The sequence below is a fragment of the Thamnophis elegans genome, chromosome Z (genome assembly GCF_009769535.1).
Source record: "Thamnophis elegans isolate rThaEle1 chromosome Z, rThaEle1.pri, whole genome shotgun sequence".
Lineage (NCBI taxonomy): Eukaryota > Metazoa > Chordata > Lepidosauria > Squamata > Colubridae > Thamnophis > Thamnophis elegans.
Window position 1 is genome coordinate 124,811,885 of NC_045558.1, and position 21,812 is coordinate 124,833,696.

The following is a 21,812-nucleotide window of genomic DNA, read 5'->3' on the forward strand; positions in this document are numbered from 1 at the left end:
TCAGAAATGGCTCTATGAGACTTCTGGTACTCATGTAGCCTGAAGACCTGCTCTCTGTAGTTGATCCAGCTTCGAGATTGCGTTACACTGTTTTGACAGCATATAAGAAACTCCAGATAGCTTATGATTGAAGAAGAACAAAATGGGAGTTTAAGTACAAGTGAAAGATGATGCTAAAGTCTGTTAGTTTGCTTTAGAATATGATTGTTAAAGATTTATACCTTGTATTTGCTCTGTAAATATTTGTAAAAGCTTTTTAAATTTTTAATAAAAAAAGAAATAAAAAATAGAAATGGCTCTACATGCCATCATGGGCCTAAATTGTATGACTGCTTGTAGCCTCAGTGCTTTAGAAAAGTGTAAGTTAGTTGTGATTTAAATAGAAATAAAAGCTGATGAACTGACAATAGCTTAATTTCTTTGAAGCAAAGTATTTCTCCACATCATTAAAAAAAAGAGAGAAGTGAGTCTCTGGAGAATGAATTGTAACTCTTGTCCCATGAAGAGTTGTCCAACAGCAAGATGGCTGCAGTGAGTTGTAACAATGCTGAATTGTCCCAGACCCTTTCAGAGTAGTAACTACTTTTCTCCTTTCCCTCTAGCTTAATTCATTTTTGAGATATGTCCATTTTAACAATAACGTTGGAGATGAAATATTTCTCAATGAAGATAGGGACTTGGCAACAGGCTATGACCTGATCAATTTTGTGACATTCCCGAATGAATCCTTTCAGAGAGTCCAAGTTGGAAGAATCGACACTAATGTTCGATTTGGAAAAGAATTCATTATTAATGCGAGTGCTATTATATGGAATCCCAAGTTTCATCAGGTTGGAGCTTTTATTCTTTGCTGTGTTTGATATCAAGGTCATCTGAGCTATATTTAATACACACAATCTGGAGAATGACAAGGGGATTTGTTAAGGGAGCTGGATTTGGAAAATAGATTGAAAAAATGAATAATGCAGAAAGAGTTATTAATATCAGATTATTGTGGAATTAGGAATCTTTCTAAGATGTTAACCTGATTTATTATTTCTAAAATCTATCTGTTCCAAACGTATTTAATTCAGAATTAGAAGTGAGAGGAGAAAGCTATTTCTTGTTGTAGAGACTGTTTTTCTTTTGATAATATTAACAGACGGTGCCAAAATCTACCTGTGTTGAGAGCTGTTATCCTGGACAAAGCAAACAAATGCAGAAGGGGAAGCAAATCTGTTGTTATGATTGTATTCAATGCCCTTCATGTAGGATCTCAACACAAATGGGTAAGGGAAGGAAATCAGATCTGTCTAGAAGAACATCTAGAAATTTTCAACTAAGTGCTTTTGAATTTTGTGCGTTCTCCCTTACATACTTCTAGTGACTGTATTATGATTTATGTTCTTCAATAATGTATCTAAATGCTATCCCAACCCTTCGGCTGAGGCCAATTTGGAACCAGGCCACACAAGTGGCATACAAGTCTGTCATCTGCATATCTATAACCTTCTGGTTTGGCTCTGCAACCAAACAAGACAGACACAGACTTCAACAGACAATTAGAACTGCAGAAAAAACAATTGCTACCAACCTGCCTTCCATGAAGACCTTCATACTGCACGAGTCAAAACGAGGGCTGTGAAAATATCTACAGACCCCTCACATAAATTGTTTTAACTTGTGCCCTCAAAACAAAGTTATAGGGCCCTGCGCACCAAAACAACTAGACACAAGGACAGTTTTTTCCCAAATGCCTTCACTCTGCTAAACAAGTAATTCCCACACACTGTCAAACTTTTTAATAAGATTGTATTGTTATTATTCTTTTCATCCTTTCTAGTACTTACCTCTTCCCACTTATAACAATGTTGCTTGTATCTTTACAATTTATATTGCTTTATTTCCTAGTACGATTTGACCATGACTATCACTAAGTATTGTATCTTATGATTCTTGATGAATGCATTTTTTTCTTTTATGTACACTGAGAGCATATGCACCAAAGACAAATTCCTTGTGTGTCCAAACATACTTAATAAAGAATAAATAAATAATTCATAAGTATTCTATTCCATTCCATTCCATTCTATGTCAGCATGTGAAGCTCTATTTATGAGCGGACACATTCCCTTCCCCACTGCTGCTTCCACTGATTTGCAAAGCCAGAAAGGTTGGGGACCATTGTTTTCAATGACTTTTGTAGAGTTTAGTGCTAAACTTTTTTTCCATCAGATAATGTATAAAGAGAAGAAAAGTATGAAAAAATATTAGTAGAAACTTCTAATACTGAATTTATGATTGCGATCTTCAGATGCAGATGAATGTGAGCCTTGCCAAGAAGATCTGTATCCTAACACAAACCAGCAGGAATGCATTCCCAAAGTAATGACTTACCTATACTATAAAGAAGGCCTGGGAGCAGCTCTGACATCTTTGGCACTTTTTCTTTCTCTCACCACGATCATTGTGATAGCGATCTTCAGGTTGCATTCAAACACTCCTATTGTGAAAGCCAACAACTGGAGCATTACGTGTATTCTGCTTGCCTCTCTGCTCCTATGTTTTCTCTGCTCCTTCTTCTTCATTGGAAGACCTAGCAAAGGGACTTGCCTTTTAAGGCAGGCAGTGTTTGGCATCACCTTCTCCGTTGCTGTTTCCTGTGTACTAGCCAAAACAATCACTGTGGTTCTGGCCTTTGTGGCTACAAAACCAGGGAATAAGATGAGGAAATGGATGGGAAAGAGGCTAGCAATCTTGGTCATTGTGCCTTGTTCTTTGATTCAGATTGTCATCTGTGCTGTTTGGATAGTGAAGAAGCCCCCTTTCCCAGAATTAGAGAAGCATTCCCAAGTGGGTGAGATCATAGTGCAATGCAATGAAGGCTCAGAGATCATGTTTTACATTGTGCTGGGCTACATGGGCCTTCTGGCCGTGGTCAGCTTCACCGTGGCTTTCTTTGCCAGGAATCTGCCTGACAGTTTCAATGAAGCCAAGTTCATACTTTCAGCATGTTGGTGTTTTGCAGTGTTTGGATATCCTTCATCCCCACCTACTTGAGCACCAAATGAAAATTCATGGTAGCCGTGGAGGTTTTCTCCATATTGGCCTCTGCTTTTGGTTTACTGAGTTGTATTTTCCTTCCCAAATGCTACATTATTATAATGCGGCCTGAATTAAATAAGAAGGAGCAATTGGTAAGGAAAAATAAGGGTTGATGTTGCTGGAGAAAGAATTAGGACTGGTAGCTCAAAATTGGAAATATAAAGTTACCAATGTGGATGACAACTACTGTCCCTGAAAGATTCGAAGAGACTGACTCACCCATTAGCTGAATAGTTCAGAATTATTGAATGCAAATTGTTATGTTTTTTATTAAATAAAAATCTTTTTCAAAGTATGTAAAATCTGCATTTTATTAAAAGTATTAAAAGTATTGATATCTATGATGATTCCCTGTCAAGGAAAGAAAATACTAAGAAGCTACACTTTATATGCTGGAAGGATAAAACATAAATTTGAGAAGTCAATTTTTTCCATACTTTCTTTACAACTCCCTTATTAAATACTCTGATTGATTCATTCATTTGCTTTTTAGATTGGGTGGTGTCAAGTCAGTGTTGACTCTTAAGAACACATAGATAAGACATTTATTTATTTATTCTATTTGAAAATCTGTCCATTGCACACAAAAAATGACTCTGGATATTACATAATACTCAGTTAAAAAGGAAATTTCTCTAACATGATATTTCAGATCTTCCAAAGATGCACCATGGAATATGTTGCCAAGTCCACCTACCTGCCCAAGAATATACTAACATTTCTAGAATATTCAATAAATTTGTTAGGGAATATTAATAGTTATTTTTAAAACTTTATACAAAATTAAGTGTTTTTATTTGCTACAAAACGTTTTCCTTATGGCCAATTATGGCTCCTTTGACCCCATTTTGAGAGACAAAATTGGTTTTCCTTCTTTTTATCACATGGTTTCCAATGAAGTTCTTCAATACACAGATTGTTCAACTGCTGAGATATTTTGGATGGAACTGGATTAGTCTCATTTCAGATGATGAAAGTAGCAAAAATTTCTTTTGAAATTTGAGATCCAAGTGCGTAATATTTGCATAGCTTGGATACAATTGATACCATTAATGTCTCTAAATTTATCAAGAGTGATATTTGGGAGACAAATCATAACAATTTATAAGAGCTGAGGTGGTGCACTGGTTAGAGTCCAGTAGTGCAGGCTATTCCAGCTGATTGCTAGCTGCAGTTTGGCAGTTCAAATCTCACAGACTCAAGGTTGACTCAGCCTTCCATCCTTCTGAGGTGGGTAAAATGAGGACCCAGATTGTTGGGGGCAATATGCTGACTCTGTAGACCACTTAGAGAGGGCTGTAAATCAGTATATAAGTCTAAGTGCTATTACTATTGGTATTTATTCTGCTGTCACCCAGGGTGAAATCAATGTGTACATTGCATATGGAGATATTCAGTCTCTGGAGGGATTACAAGTAGCTTTATCTTCAATAAAATTTTGCTATAACAAGCCTGTGCGTAACATGGGAATGGGATTTCATTGTTCTGAACACTGAAAAGACTTAGCGCAGAAACCTACAATGGCACCCTGTATATTCTCACTCCATACAAAGTGGTGGCAGGATTTCAAAATTGCATTGAATTAACAAATCCCCTTAAGTCTAGACTGTCAGTGTGTATGAGAGTTCATGACTGGCAGAGACATGGTAATAAGGTCAATCAATGAATAGACATGGCAACTGGGTCAGCCAATGAGGGCTGTGTGGAAACTGACCCTCACCACCCTCCAGACCTTCCGCGTAGCCCTTAAGTCCTGGCTGTCCTGACAGGCCTGGGGCTAAAGATTTCAACCCCACTCGAATAGTATGACTGTTGTGCTCTTTTAATGATGTATTGTTTTTGTGTTTGTAACTTGTTTGTCCTCCCTCCCCCTGAATTGTGAGCCGCCCTGAGTCCCCTCAGGGAAAAGGGCGGCATACAAATAAAGTATCTAAATCTAAATGGTATTTGCTATGTGAGCCACAAGAGGACAGCAAGGAGCCATCAGTTGTTCTGTACTAAAGCTCTGAGTCTGTGCTGAGCTCTAAACTAGTATGCTGCTCTGAACTGAAACTGCTCTCTCCTCTGCCTGTGTTTGCTTGTATATACTACCACATTGGAAAACCTGCTTTTGGTATTGTATATTGATTTCATGTGTTATATTACATATAAAGAGACCTTAATGAATCCTGCTGAATCAGTTACCTGTTTGCGCTTTCTGGATGTGATTGCTGCTGCAGACTCTGACATAGACGTTATTTTTCCCCTGAATTATGGACATCAACACTCTCCTACTCAAGGATCACACACTGCAAGTGCAAAAAAAAAAAATTAATAAAATTAATAAAAATAAATAAAAATGAATTGTAGATAGATGTGAGGAAAGGACAATTATTTTTTTCCAATCAAGGAGGTTGCCTTTTTTCCCCCTTCCTCATTGTTTTGTCTCTAAGCAACATCTTCTCGTTACAGAGTTCAGGGATCTATTACAATACCCATGTTTACTTTTAGTTCCCATTGTTAACAACTGCTATTTAACTTTCCCCTTTTTAAGTCCCTGCTGTTCTCCTTGTCGCCCACATATACCATAGGTTCCAGCTAAGATAATGTTCTGTTTCTCCTTTGTCCCTCAGCCAACCCGTCATTCTGTCCATTTCTGCAGATTCATAGATCTTTTTAATTATGGCATCTTCCGGCGGTATGGTAGTAGATTTCCAAAGTTGTGCATAGGTTATTCTTGCAGCCACAATTATATGTAGGCTCAAATACCATATAGATTTACTCATGTTTTCTGGTTGTATGCTTAGTATAAAATTCTCGGGTTTCCATTCCATGCTTGCCCCAGTAACCTCTTTTAGCCATTTTTAACCCTTCTCCAGTATTTTGTGGCCTCAGTACAAGACCACCAAATATGGTAGAATGTGCCATCCTTTCTTCCACATTTCCAACACAGTGGAGATAACCCAGGAAACATTTTGGCTAACCTCGTTGGGGGGAGGTGCCATCTATAAGCCATCTTGTATATGTTTTCTTTAAATGCTGTAGATATTGTAAGTTTAATAGTCTTACTCCATAGATCCCACCATTTGCCCATTTCAATCTCATAAACAAAGTTTATCTCCCATGTTATTAGAAGGCTTTTGTCCATCTCTTCTTTAGCATCTTGACAGGTCAAAAACTGATAAATCTTCGATAACATTTTCTTATCTCCACCAAACAAAATCTTATCTAGCCCCTGGGGGTTTGGGTAGATCCCAAACCGTGCCTTATCGCTTTTAAACCTATTTCTAATCTGTAAATATTCCCACCATTCCAGATTCCTGCCCTGCTGCTCTAATTCCATCTTTGTTTTCATGTTGCCATCTTCTGTCATAATGTCTTTATATGTTATGTTTCTTGTCCAGTTAAATACACTGGGATGTGTTAAGGCCTCTAACAGTGCCAACCAACACGGAACCCTAAGATAGTACTTTTTCCTCATCTTTTCCCACACCCCCATCAAAATCTTCCGAATATAATGTCCCATGAAGTACCTATGGGGGGTATCTCTTTCTTGCCAGAGGGAGGCGTGCCATCCATGGGAGAGGTTGTGTCCCTCTATAGCCAATAGGCGCCTTCACCCATGTCATAATTGCTGCATTATAATATGCTTCCCAGTTGGGCTGTGAATGACTGTCACCGCGGGGGGGGGGAGAGGGGGGCTGTATGTTTAAAACTGTATTTGTATTTGTATGTTTTATCCGTTAAAAAATGTATAACTAATAAAGACTATTTTTTTTTTAAAAAAAGGAGGTTGCCTATAGGGACAGTTGGAGAGAATGTGGATACAAAAAGGGTGTTCGTCCTGGGTGCGCAAGTGTGTTTGTGCTGATTCTAGGGTGACACTAAAGGGGCTTGTCTACCTGTATATATTGACCCATGTTGGTTAAATCAAGTGTTATGGATTGGGTCTCTTCTTTTAAACTGTGAATCTCTCTTTCTCTTTTGTCCTTATTAACTGGGATTTGTTCTTCAGCTTGGATCTTGGTCATTCCTGATGCTCTCATCCACAGTCCAGTGGAGTCCTTAGTCGCTGCTTGGAATACAGCGGCGGCGGGGGCTCTAAACCGGATTGTGCCTTTGCGGCTTCTCCGAGGTAGTGGATCCAGGAGAGCTCCTTGGTTCCCGAGGAACTCCGGGAGATAAAGCACCAAAAGAGACGCCTAGAGTGCCACTGGAGGGCCAGTAACTCCGAGTCAGACCAAGCACTAATGAGAGCCTATATCAGAGCCTATCTCGTGGCAATATGGGTGGTGAAATGTGCGCATTTTACCGCTCTTATTGCATCCGCTGAATCGTACCCAGCTGCCTTGTTTAGAATAACCCGCTCCCTCTTGAAAGGGAGGGACGCGGATGACCCTTTACAAGGTAGAGCTGAGGAATTTGTTCAGTTTCTAATGGATAAAGTCGCTTGGATTCGGACAGATCTGGACTCCAATTGCACGATACCAGCCGAGGTACCAGGGGAAAGTCTTGAGCGGAGTTTATGGAGCGAGTTTCAACTTGTCACTCCTGAGGAAGTGGACAAGGCCATGGGAGCGGTGAGTGCCTCCACTTGTATACTGGACCCGTGCCCCTCCTGGCTGGTCTCGACCAGCAGGGAGGTGACACGTGGCTGGATCCAGACAATAGTTAACACCTCTCTCCGGGAGGGATCCTTTCCGCTCCTCCTAAAGGATGCGGTGGTGAGACCCCTCCTGAAGAAAGCTTATCTGGATCCAACCATTTTGAGTAACTATCGTCCAGTCTCCAACCTCCCCGTTGTAGGGAAGGTTGTTGAGAAAGTGGTGGCCTTTCAACTCTGGCGGTCCTTGGATGAAACCGATTATCTGGATTCCTTTCAATCTGGATTCAGGCCTGGTTACAGCACAGAAATTGCTTTGGTCGCGCTGATCGATGATCTCTGGCAAGCCAGGGATAGGGGTCACTCCTCTATCCTAGTGCTCCTTGACTTCTCAGCGGCCTTTGATACTATTGACCATGGTATCCTTCTGCGACGGTTGCGGGAGGTGGGAGTGGGAGGCACTGTTCTCTGGTGGTTCTCCTCCTACCTCTCGGACAGGTCACAGTTGGTGTTGGTTGGAGGGCAGAGGTCGACCCCTAGGCCCCTCATTTATGGGGTGCCGCAGGGTTTGGTCTTGTCCCCCCTCCTATTTAACATCTACATGAAGCCGCTGGGTGAGATCATACATCGGCACGGGATTAAATACCATCAATATGCGGACGATACACAACTGTATCTGTCCGCCCCGTGCCAACTCAGTGAAGCGGTAGAAGTGATGTGCCAGTGCCTGGAGGCTGTCAGGGTCTGGATGGGAACGAACAAGCTTGCACTCAATCCCGACAAGACTGAGTGGCTATTGATTCTCCCTATTGTTATCCTGCTTATGGAACATTCTTTGTCCTTAAAATTAGATGAGCCATCCTGTTTTATTCCTGAAGGCCCTCAAGAACTGATTATACTATCAAACCTGGGGCTCCCAGAGAATGGGAGACGTGTTTAGATGACTCTATTGTTGAGATGGCTATTTTTCCTCCCTCTTTGCCTAGAAATTGTAGCTATGTTTTTATATTTACCATTTATATGATTTTTATATATTTGCATATCTATTGTTTTTATTTGTGGTTTTAATTTTTTGCTCTGTATTACTGAGGACTGCCTTCCATATGGGGTGGCTGGGTTTATAAATTTGATAAACAAATAAATAAATAAAATAAGGGATAAGATGGCAAAGAAAATGATCCTAAAATTGCATAAATATTGCAAGCTGAAGTAATATCACTAATAATGAACCATAATTTTGTTGAAATTCCTGGGCAGAAAATGTTTCCACAAGTACAGAAGTAATTTCGTTGGCTCAACTTTTCATCTTGTATAGCAGAGGATAACATTCAAGAGCTGCAGTAGTGCAGTGGTTAGAGTCCAGTACTGCAGGCTACTTCTGGTGATCACTGGCTGCTAGCTGTTTGGCAGTTTGGGTCTCACCAGGCTCAAAGTTGACTCAGCCTTCCATCCTTCTGAGGTGGGTAAAATGAGGACCCAGAGTGTTAGGGGCAATAGGTTGACTCTGTAAACTGCTGTGAGAGGACAGTAAAGCACTGTGAAGCAGCATGTAAGTCTAAGTGCTATTGCTATTACTCTTGCAGTTTCCAAAATTTTGAATATGATCCCAATCCTCATAAATTTAAATCATAGTATTAAAAAGAAAATGTGTTGGAAAGAGGGTGCCAATAAATAGGTAAAGATAAAGACCCCCCCAACATGCGTGTTAGTTGTTTCCAGCTCTAGGGGCTGTCTCATCTCTGCTTCTAAGACAAAGAACCAGTGTTGTCAGGAGACTCCGTGGTCATGTGGCATGACTCATGAAGGTGAATGGAAGTACTCAGAGCACTGTTACCTTCCCACCAAAGTGGTCCCTATTTTTCTACTTGCACTTTTTACGTGCTTTCGAACTGGTAGGTTGACAGAAGCTGGGACAAGTAATGGGAACTCACTCCATCATGCAGTGCTAGGGATTCAAACCACCGAACTATCAACCTTCTGATCTATAAACTATGTGTTTTACCACTGAGTTATTGTGTCCCCCTAAATACATGACTATAAATCATATTAGTATTTTATTGTAATTAAAGTAACTAGATTCTAAATATTAATAAAACAAACAAATCATTGTAGATTTTTAAAAGAGCGGGCATTGTCATAGTACACTCAGTATCAAGAATGCAGCTCTAAAGGTGATCAATAGCATTAAGTATCTGGGGGTGCAGACAATTAACAATCTGAATTGGTCTCTCCACATGTCATCCCGAGAGAACCAAGCAAACCAGCACCTGCATTTCCTATGTCAGATGAGGAGAGCACATCTTTCTCCTTCTTTCCTGGTCACTTTTTACAGAGGGACGATTGAGATCATTTTAACAAACAATCCCTTCATCACTCTTTGCTTTGGTGGTAGTGCCTCAGTCAGAAAGTCTATATAGAGAGTGGTAAGGACAGCCAGGAAGGCTATAGGAAGGCCGCTTCCTGTTATCCAGGATACTGCTTATAAGTGCTATATGCTTAAAACATTGTTAGAGACCCCACACACCCACTTTATGGTCTTTTTCTGTTGCTCCCCTCTGGGAGGAGGTTTTGAAGTATTTCTACCAGGACTACCTGATTCTGTAACAGCTTTGTTCCCTATGCCATCTGTCCGTTAAACTCGCAAGATTTCTTTTTCTCACTATGTACATTTATAAATCCAAACTAGACTGTGTTATTTCTCTGTGTCAAACAATATATGTGGGTCTATGGGCATATGCTCATTTATTTATTTACTTATTTATTTCTCATGTTTATGTAGTGTATTTTGGAGGAGATGACCCTTTGAGAGCTGTATGCAATGAAATTTCATTTTAATGTATGCCGATTAGTGTACATTTAAAGTGACAATAAAGTTATTCTAAGTTTAAGTCTAAGTCTAAATATAAATGAGATAAAATCTTACACAATAAACAAGATCAGTTCTGCAAAACCCAAGCAATTTATTTCTGAACAAAGAAGTCTTCATCTAAAAAAAATTGTGCACGTTTTTTTCTCCTTGATATTGTGTACATGTGAAGTTTCTTACATTAAGAACCCAGGGGAGCACAGTAAGAGCAAATTTGCCTTTAAACTCTGCCCAAAGCCTTGACTTCAATCCTGAAAGCACTCAAGGTTGACTCAGCCTTCCATACATCCAAGAATGGAAGGATGGACCCAGATTTTGGGAGCAGTATGAAAATAATGCTTACATAGTAAAGTATCCAGACGATGCTATAAAGCACTATGGGGCAGTATACACATCTAAATGTTATTGCTATTAAAAAATGGGAGAAGACAACTATTCCTGAATGAAATTCTTTGGCCGATTATTGTCATGTTATTTTTATAGCATCATAGAATTCAGCCATCATTCATGTTGCTCTTGAAATCACACCATTCTTTTTCCTAACTAGCTGCTCTCTCGTATTCAGCTCTGGCCTCAGCATGATAATGTAGCACTTGGGCAGGAAAATGCAACCTAGTAAACCACCACTTGAGGCCAAGATAGAGAAGACTTCCACAGCCACCATGGATTTCCCCTTGGTGCTCAAGTACGTAGGCACAAAGGACACCCAAACACTGCAGAAGACCAGCATGCTGAAGGTGATGAGCTTGGCTTCATTGAATGTGTCGGGCAACTTCCGGGCAAAGAAGGCCACTGTGAAGCTGATGAGGGCCAGAAGCCACATGTAGCCCAGCACAAGGTAAAACATGATCTCCGAGCCTTCGTTGCATTGCACTAAGATCTCATCCAGCTGGGAATGCATGTCCAACTCTGGGAAAGGAGGAGAAATGGTCCACCAGACAGCACAGATGCTTGTTTGAATAAGGGAGCAAAAAACAATGACTGAGACAGACAGTCTTTTCCCCACCCACCACCTCATGCGGTTCCCTGGCTTTGTGGCCATGAAGGCCAGAACCACAGTGATGGTTTTGGCTAACACACAAGACACTGCAATGGAGAAGACAACTCCAAAAACTGCTTGCCGGATCAGACATGTGACTTTCCCTGGACATCCAAGGAAGAGGAATGAGCAAAGAAAACACAGCAGGAGCGAGACAAGCAGGGTGCAGGTGATATCCCAATTGTTGGCTTTGACGATGGGAGTGTTCTGGTGGAAGATGAATGTCCCCATCACCGCAATTGTGATGAGAGCAAAAGAAACAGCAAAGCCAGTTAGGACTTCTCCCAGGACTTCTTTGTAGGATAAGTAGGTGACAATTTTGGGAATACATTGATGGTGTTTCTCATTTGGATATTGCTCTGCGGGACACCTCTCACATTGGTTGGAATCTGAAAACCATAAATAAACGCTCTAAAAAGTCTACACATTGAATAGAATTAAGTTTTTAAAAATTATTCCATCCTGAAGTTGTTTTGAGAGAGAATAAACCTCTTAAAATTTTTGCTTTAAGAAAATCCTTTTAAAGTTTATTTTTATTCAATAAACTACGTTTCCTGAACAAGAGATTACATAATTAAATAAAGGAATGTTTTTACTTATAAAAAGAAGAAAGAGAACAAGGCTGGTGAGAGATCCCAATCAATCCATGCTTTTCTTTAAAACCACCGTATTTTGGGGAGTATAAGATTTTGAAGAGGTGAACTAAAAAATTTTTTTTTGCACTCTGCAGTCCTCCCAAACCTCTGCACAACTCATTTTTTTTAAAAAAAATAAGGCATGCAGAGAGTTTGAGAGGGTTGCAAAGTGATCCTGGGCCTGGGTTGTTTTATTTATTTATTTATTTATTTGCAAAAACAAGCGAAAAATGACCCGGGTTTTTTTTTTTTGTGCCAAAAAAGGAGCATGCATAGCTTTTAGGAGACTTGTAGAGTGCTCCTGGGGGCTGGGGGGGAAGAAATGAGCAAAAACCAGCACACTTTTCATTTGTGTTTGCCCTCCCCAGTCCCGAGGATCATTTTGCAAGCCTCCCAAACCCTCTGTACATCCATTTTTGTGAAAGAGGGGTGGGGTTTATAGCAATAGCAATAGCAATAGCAGTAGACTTATATACCGCTTCATAGGGCTTTCAGCCCTCTCTAAGCGGTTTACAGAGAGTCAGCATATTGCCCCCAACAATCTGGGTCCTCATTTTATCCACCTCGGAAGGATGGAAGGCTGAGTCAACCCTGAGCCGGTGAGATTTGAACCGCTGAACTGCTGATCTAGCAGTAGCCTGCAGTGCTGCATTTAACCACTGTGCCACCTTGGCTCTGGAGGCCAAAAACCCTGTATTCAATGTATAAGACGGACCCAGATTTTCACCCTCTTTTGTGGGGGAAATGGTGCGTCTTATACTTTGAAAAATATGGTACATTCAATAACCCAAACTTGGTTAGAACAAAATGTACTTTTAAAGAAACATAGATCTTTTTTTCTTACCAACCATGGTGGAAATGCTTCCCCCTGAACACTTGACACAGTCATAGCAGCAAACCTGTTTTCCCTCCTCAATCAATTTCCGGTACCCAGGATGGCAGCTTTCTACACAGGTGGCAGAAGGTGGTGTCTAATGAGAATGGCCAGAGGAAGACATTAAAATGGATTATAATCAAGCTTTGAATCAATCAGTCAGCAGTCATTCTCTTTAAATAAATCCAACCCTCCCCCACACTCAGATTCTTGTAATTTCTAATAATGCAAAATATGAAATTCCTAGGACCAATTGCTAGACTCAGTCAGAGGAGCAGTTAAAATCTGAAAAGTCTTTGAACTCCTATTGAAAATTTGAAGACAGATCCAAATCCGGACAACTCTTCACATTACATAAAGGAACTTGAGATGTCCTAAAGAGGATCATGAAAGAGTATGTTTCTTATGACCTTAATGAGCTGTTTTAAATTTCAATGGTAATAAGAAAATCCAAAATAAATTTGTGATGTATGGAAAAGAGTGTTGAAACTGCTGAGCTGATAGCAAAAATATTCCTTTTTAGCATTTGGTATCCTTTCCAATTTTTTCTGTATGTTGCTACTCAAGTGTGGTTTCCCCTATTTCATTGCACAGGATGGGTCAAGCAAAACAAAGACATTGTCCAGCTTCAGTTGCCTCCCTTTTTCTGAACATACTCAATTATCAAAAACCACCTGACAATTAAGAGTGTTGCAAGTGTGGTGAGCACAGGACTTGGGTGATGCCAACTTTGGTATATGTCCACAGTCCATCTATAGTATTCTGTGACGAACAATAAAATGGGATAACACAATAGTCCAATCTTGCCTGCATTTCAAAATACATAAGCACTAGTGCCTGCTGAAAAGTTATTTAGTTTTCTGAGAAAAAGAAGAGAAAAAACCACTGAATCTTTAAATGGCTAGAAACTGCCCCAGATTTTTGAATTGGCTATAGGAAGCAAAAGGAGATAGTGGCAAGAAAAAGATTTCCTGTGAAGCTCCAGGGAAATGGGATGTTTATGTTACACTGAAGTGGAAAATAGGTGTGATGATTTTGTGTCTCAGCTGATTCAAACATTGACTACAAAGTCAGATAAACTCATCAGTGGGAATGTCTGTCTGTCTATCTTCTATATATCAATCATGCATCCCTCCATCCCTCTATCTCTCCATCCCTCCCTCCCTCCGTCAATGCATCCATCCATCTATCCATCCATCTATCCATCCTTATATCCACCCACCCACCCACCCACCCATCCATCCATCCATCCATCCATCCATCCATCCATCCATCCATCCATCCATCCATCTATATATCTATCGATCTATCTATCTATCTTCTCTCTCTATATATAAAATCTTTCCCTTTTTGTTTGTATTAATGTAACTGTAATTTTTCATATATTATTTTAAAGGAGAAAGGTAAATCGTCCATTCAGTGTTACCTTTCAAAAGATGAATCTTGTACTTCACCAATCTCTCAAGAAGCCCCTGAACCCAGAGGGTCCATAACCCCAGTGATCAGAGCTCCCTTTCCCTACAATCTGAAAGTGTAATGTAGATTTGAGAACTTCTTCATTTTTCCAGAATGCAAGAGTGTTCTAACAACATTAAGAAGATATCAAATGATCTTGGAACTACTCAAAGATTACTGGTTTAAAATTCTAGAAATTTGAGAAAATATCCCCATGTTTTATTTGGTTTGTTTAACTCACCTGCTTAAATTTGGGGTTCCATACAATGACAGATGTATTGATGGCGAAGTCTTCCTTTTTAGAACTCTGAGGTTCAATATGTCCAACTTGGACCTTCTGAAAGGATCGATTAGGGAAAGTAATCAAGTTGATGATATCGTATGCTGCTGCCAGGTTTCCATTCTCATTGAAAGCTATTTTTTCCCCAACATTATTGTTGAAATGGAGGTTTTTCAGAAATAAACAAAGCTAAAAGATAAGAGAGACAAGTGAGAAAATGATGTCCATAGCAGGCAATACAATATGGGATTTATGAAATGGTGCTCAACCAGTTTTTAATGAACAATCAAACATTTGAGTTGATAGTATTTTTTATGTTCCAACAGCATAATTCTGTTTTGTAGGACTATATTCATATTTTTATGTTTACGTATTACTAATATATATATATATTTGTGTATATATATTGCTTATTTGTTCTTCATGATGGATAAAAACAATTGCTAAGAAATATAACAATATTATAATAAAAGAGTTGGAATGGACCTTTGATTTTTTCTACTCTTCTTGTCCAACTCCCTGCTCATGCAGGAAACCTTGTACCATTTCAGAAAAATAGTTATCCAATCTCTTCTTAAAAACCTCCAGTGTTAGCGCACCCACAACTTCTGGAAGCAAGTCACTCCACTGATTAATTGTTCTAACTATCAAGAAATTTCTGCTAAGTTCTAGGTTGGTTTTCTCCTTGATTTCTTCCATCCATTGCTTCTTGTTCTGCCTTAAAGTGCTTTGGAGAATATCTTGACTCCCTCTTCTTTGTGGCAAGCCCATTATATATAATGGATATCACAAGAAAACCTATTTATTCTATTCCAGAAAACATGATTAAGAATTTCAATTATGACCTTGATATTTAAATCAACTTTTCTTCAGGCATGGGACAGAAAATCCCTACACTAAAAATATCTTAGAGAAAGACAATTATTGTCATTCTGTCCTTCCCTTGCCTTTCATTTCATCAATTATTATTATTATTTTGCAAAATTCTTCCTTCTGTCTACTTTGGTGAATTTTTCTTCTGCTACTCAACTTCAAAATGTTGCAAAATTGGAGTCTTTTATTGGATTTGAGAGTTTTTTGGGATTGAAGATTGGAAAGGATGGAGAACGCCTCTGGGAAAAGATTACTTCCCTATATCTAACATAATATCTGTAAATAAAAATCTAAATTTCCACAAGGAATAAGCATTTTCAGAGATTACCATGAAGTCTCTATACAACTAAAATTGTAAATTTGAAAGACAAAAAGAAAAGGTATAAAAAGTGGAAAGCGGGGTACCCAATTAAGGCAGAATATCAACAAATAACCCAAGGCTGCAAATATGAAATCAGGAAAACTAAGGCTCAAAATCTTGTGAGAAAAAACCCTTCTTTTAACATGTAAAAAAGAAGAAAAAAGTCAAGGAAACAATTGGTCCACCAGTGGGAGAAAATAGCAAGAAGATGATGAGCATCAGAGAGAAAGAAGAACTGGTTAATTCATTTTTTGCATCTGGCTTTACACAAAAGGAAAAAACAATCCAATCTATCAAAAACAGAACCATGAAAAACATATCAGGAATAGAACTTAAAATAGACAAGAAAATGGTAAGAGAGCACCTGTCCGCCTTAGATGAATTCAAATCATCAGAACCAGATGGATTAAATCCCAAGATTCTGAAGGAACTGGCAGACATGATCTCATTGAACTATATCTTCCGAAGGTCCTGGAATAGTGGGGAACTTCCAGAGAACTGGAAAATAGCTGATGTAGTTCCCATCTTCAAAAAAGGGGTAAAAGATAAATCCAGCAAACTACAGATCTATCAGCCTGACCTCAATACCTGGGAAGATTCTGGAAAAAGTAATCAAGGAATGAATCTGCAAACACACTTTTTATATAGATATTGAATTTTTATGTTTTAAATTGTTAAAAAAAATAAAAAAATATAAAAAATAAAATAAACAGCCGAAAACATATATTTCAATAGACATAAATATCATTAAGATCGGCTCCAGCATGAGCCTGGAAGCTCGGATGAGTAAATCTCTGGTCCCATTGGCCAACCCAGATTCAATCTCTCATCGTTATCCTGGGACGTGTATATTTGTCTTCATTCATAAAAGGATACTTAGTGAATTTTGTAAACATTAAAATAACTATATTATTATGGCTACATTCCCATTGAAAGGCAACGTAACTCACCTGCCAAGGTTGGACTTTCAGAAAATTCCACTTCTCTTCATTGCCTCTTGTCTTCTGCTTGGCTCTGGATGAATATATAGCATGGAGACCATGTGCTACAGCATATACAGCATTGTAAATACTGTAGCTCTGGCCAGACATCTCCATTTCAAAGGCAGTTCCAGGGAGACTCCCCAAATCCTCTTTCCCAGTGCATTTCCTTTTTCCTGGTATACTGTTTCTTGGAAGTGAACAGAGAAATGTGGCACACCAGAACATAGGTAGCAAAGGGACTTTAGAGTGATATGGATTTAGGTTCTCCAGGTACTCTTGAAAGCCTGGAATCCTATTTGTGTGTAGGGCAAAAGACAAGCTGCCATTGAAGGAGAATGTGGTGAATTTCTTTGACTCAAAGACAGATGTGACATCCCAGAGAGCACTTATGATCCAAACCCTCTCTATTGGGCACCTGCTACCAATTTCATAGGCTTCAAGAATTATTCGTAAACCTTCTATAGATTCCATGTCCCCATAAACAAGTATTACATTGGTTTTACTATACCACAAGAGACGTCCTATGTTATTTAGATTACTCTTCCGTAAGACACTGGGGTTATAAGTGGTCACTCTTGGAACAAACTGAATTAAAGAAATGCAAATGTCACTCTGGATGAATTTTGGTCGCAGAATTCTGAGAAATCTCTCTCCAGTGGCGTCTTCTGGAATGAGAAGATCAATCCAATTCCATCCAAAATATTTCAAGAGCTGAATAATCCCAGCATACTGGAGGTTTTCATTTGGAGTCATCCAAAAGAAAGAAGGAAACTGCTGTTTATCACTCAATGCCAGGTCAAAAGTGCCAAAACTGAGCTGCAGAGTGGGAATAATAATGATGTGCTTTTAGACAATGTACTGTTTTTGCAGATATGTCAACAAGAAGGAAGGAAGTACATTTCTTTTGAACCTTATTTCAATCAAAAATCCTGATGTTAAATGTTAAATCTGTGGATCAACAAGTCTTTCCTTATAGCTTTTGCTATAAAACCACCATTAGTATTCCATTCATCAATTTTTAGACCAAGTATTCTTAAGTTTTGATTGTGCTAAGCAGAAATAGACAGCAGATAGGAATGTGTAAAAAAAGAGGAGGCTTATTCTTCAAGGATTGGACAGTATTAATTTCTCATCTTGATACCCAAATAACTTTTTTTCTGTACATTATGAGGGCAACATATCTATAACTTTACTGATCAATATATTTAAAATTGTTAAGGCATAAAGAACAAGAGAAGAAAATCAAATAACAAGAGGCATGCCCAGAAGATGGAAAGACAATATCAGACACATTGCTACCATATCAGTTAATAATAGCTAACGTTGAAACTGAGAAGGAGGAGGAGGAGGAGGAGGAGGAGGAGGAGGAGGAGAAGGAGAAGGAGAAGGAGAAGGAGAAGGAGAAGGAGAAGGAGAAGGAGAAGAATCAAGATAGCAAGAAGGACAGTTACACCTTTTCTTACATACCAAATGAAATGTTTGCGCTTATTAAGAATTACTCCTGTTGCAATAGTAATTGATGCATTGCATTTCTCTGACAAAATAAACAAATAAAACCTTGATCTGCTTTTGAGAGATTACCCCCAATTTTGGTCCTCCTATAATTTTTTTAAACTACCACCTTTTCCTCTTCCTGCTTGAGCATCTATGTGAGCCCAGATCCTTACCTGTGGAATTTTGTAGGCATTTAAGATGTTGGCTATCTGGATGGTGTTCTGGGAAGGAAGATCACCAATGACAGCCATGATATTTTGGTCCTTTCCCTTTCTGTAATTGAAGGGACACCAGCTTTCAAGAAAGAAGAGATCCAAAAGGTTCTGAGAGGCTTTCATTGCCTGAAAACCATTATCATGTATTTTGGAGACCAAGGTGATGTTGGGTAACAGGTCCTCATTCATGTTGATCTCCTGAATGGCAAAACTGAAGGCTAGGACATGCTGTAAATTTTTAGGCAATGGCCTGCAAGAAGAATTTCATTTAGTTCTACAACATTAATGTATTTCTCCACACCTAAAATGATGTATTTGTCTGCTTGAATGAGTACAGGAAGTCCTCAGCTTATAACAGACCATACAAAGTTACAATGGCAGAGAAAAAAGTGATTTATGCCCATTTCTCACACTTAGAACCATTACAGCATCCCCTTGGTCATCTGATTTATATTTGGATTCATAGCAACTGATTCATATTTATGGCAGTTGCAGTGTTTTGGGATCACATGATCACATTTTGGAAACTTCTGACAAGCAAAGTTAATGGGGAATCCAGATTCACCTCACAAAAATTACTAATTTGAGAACTGTAGTGATTCACTTAACAAATGTGGCAGGAAAAGTAATGGGGACAAAAGCTTTGATTCTTAAATTTCAGAAGTTAAGACATTCCAGAAGTGAGGAAGGCATCGAGTGAGGAACTGAATTGGAGGGTCTGAATCTCACTTGAGGATCTGACAGCATTTGTGTATCACATTTTGAGCAGTTTTAAACAGAAGTTTAATGCAATTGCTAGGATTGTTTCATGTATGTAGGGCAACAATGCAACTGGAGGGCAGAAGCTGATGGATTGTGCAATCTATTAATGACAATCCAAATACTTAAGATATACTTGCCAAACTGGTAGGGACAGTTTGCTCATCTCCGTTTCTAAGCCAAAGAATCCGAAGAGGTCTCCGTGGTCATGTGGCCAGCATGACTAAACGCCGAAGGTGCACAAAACGCTGTTACCTTCCTACCAAAGGTAGGGCCTATTTTTATACTTGCACTTTTAGATGCTTTCAAACTGGTAGGCTGGCAGAAGCTGGGACAAATAATGGGAGCTCACTCCTCTACACAGCATTTGGGATTTGAACCGCAGAACTGCTGAACTTTCTGATTGATAAGCTCAGTGTCTTAGTCACTGAGCCTCTGTGTCCCTTATATCTTGAATACAATCCCCTTAAAAAAAACACCAACCCTTCAAGGGCACATCATTTTCTTTCAAAAGAGTACTTGCCATCCTCTCAAAGATCCTTCTGGAAATTCCATAAAGTGCAGTAAAGGCAATTCAGAATATACAGTAGATACAAATTCTCCAATGACTACATCACTGAAATGAGCAGGGAAACTAAGCCGAAAACGAAGTTTCTTACTGCAAATGGGGTTAAAGGTCTTGTTGAAAGAAGCTTGGAGGAGAAAAAAAGAGAGTAGAAACCCATGGCAAAGTATGTTGAATGCCAAGGTAATTTGGCTCCATTCATAGGAGTGCAGCCACATCTTTTTCACAACACTTTGCCTGGGACAATGAAATAGATTCTCTATTGGTTTTATGCATATCTAAAGTTGCAGATTACAATAATTATCATCTGAGTGATTCATAATGCCACCTACTGAGCCTCATGGAGTTGTTGCTAATGGTAAACTTAAACTGCTCCGTCCCCCTAGGTTCTGTGCATGCCCCCAAAAAAACAAGTTTAATTAATTTAGGTAGGTAGGCAATTCCCTTTCCAAAAGCTATTCAAATATTTTTCCAGTTGGAGAAATTAAGTGACCCATCTCTTGACAGCTCCTCCTCAGGGAATAAAGAAATGATCTTGGGATCATAATAGATTTTGAGTCTTGCTTTCTCAATCCAAGGAAAGCAATGCTGATTAAAAGAGCAAGAGATTGATTAGTAGCCAGATAAATTCTCCCTTCTCATCTCACAATCTGCCAATTCAGTTAAATGCATATCTCTTCTGCCCCTCCATTTTGCTGACATGTTTTAAGACATGCTACATGTTGTACCAGTGCCCCCTCCATAACTATAATCACATGCCTTCATGATTAAGATCCAGTCACACTCACTTCTCTTATGATAAAACATTTGAGAGTTTGGTAATGGACTACCGTATTTTTTGGAGTATAAGTCACACCGGAATATAAGACACACCAAGGTTTTGAAGAGGCAAATAAAAAAAAGTTTTTCCACTCTGCAAACCTCCCAAAAACGGCCCACATTTTGCAAAAATGGGCCCGTTTTTTTGAAAATAAGGGCATGAATAGCCCTTAAGGAGGCTTGTAGAATGCTCGGGGGGGGGGCATTAACAAGCAAAAATAGGCCCATTTTTCATGAAAATGGGCCCGTGTTTTTTGTCAAAAAAAGGAGCATGGATAGCCTTTAGGAGGCTTATAGAGAGCTCCTGGGGCGGGTGGCTGGGCAAAATTGAGCAAAAAACTGCCAGTTTTTCACTCATTTCTGCCTTCCCCAGTCTCTAGGAGCTCTTTGGAAGCCTTCTACAAGCTCTGCATGGCCATTTTGGTGAAGGAGTGGAGTTTTGAGAGGGAAAAATGCTGTATTCAGTGTATAAGACACACCCAGATTTTCAGCCTCTTTTTTGCGGGAAAATGATGCGTCTTATATTCTGAAAAATATGGTATATGGTTTCATGCCTTCCCCCTACATTTGACTCATTACAACTTGCCTATCAGAAGGACCGCTCTATCGATGATTCACTTTTGTGTATGCTTCATGTTAGCTTGGTGCACCTGGAGGAGAAGAATACTCATGTGCGAATGCTGTTTGTTAGTTTTAGCTCAGCACTCAACACAATCATTCCTCAGCATTTGGTGAACAAACTGGGCCTATTAGGTTTTGATACTCCTTTATCAGTGGTGGGATTATTTTACTACTGGTTCTGTGCGCATGGCTTAGTGGGTGTTAGGAATATAATCTAATGGTTGGTTTGGCAATATATAAATCATATAATAATGCTGTACCTGTTTCTTTAAATCATACTATAAAGTGTGATTGGTTGCTGTTTTCC

General features: G+C 39.2%; 1 protein-coding gene across 1 annotated transcript; it reads right to left on the bottom strand.

Annotated features, from left to right (window-relative positions):
- Positions 1-11,037: 11,037 nt before the first annotated feature.
- Positions 11,038-20,737, bottom strand: LOC116521634 (vomeronasal type-2 receptor 26-like). The gene is made up of 6 exons (XM_032236295.1): positions 20,713-20,737; positions 20,024-20,192; positions 18,700-18,991; positions 14,777-15,004; positions 13,051-13,177; positions 11,038-11,960 (listed from the first exon to the last, which is right to left on the bottom strand). The coding sequence occupies exons 1-6, from the start codon at positions 20,735-20,737 to the stop codon at positions 11,038-11,040; spliced, it is 1,764 nt and encodes a 587-aa protein (XP_032092186.1).
- Positions 20,738-21,812: the final 1,075 nt, after the last annotated feature.

Bases quoted from the DNA above. Each gene is read 5' to 3' on its own strand.
- LOC116521634 (XM_032236295.1), bottom strand. From the start codon at position 20,737: ATGCATTTAACTGAATTGGCAGATT. The intron at 18,992-20,023 runs GCAAGTACTCTT...TTCTTCTTGCAG, and splicing joins GAAGGATCTTTGAGAGGATG to GCCATTGCCTAAAAATTTAC. The intron at 11,961-13,050 runs GTAAGAAAAAAA...TATGGTTTTCAG, and splicing joins AAGCATTTCCACCATGGTTG to ATTCCAACCAATGTGAGAGG.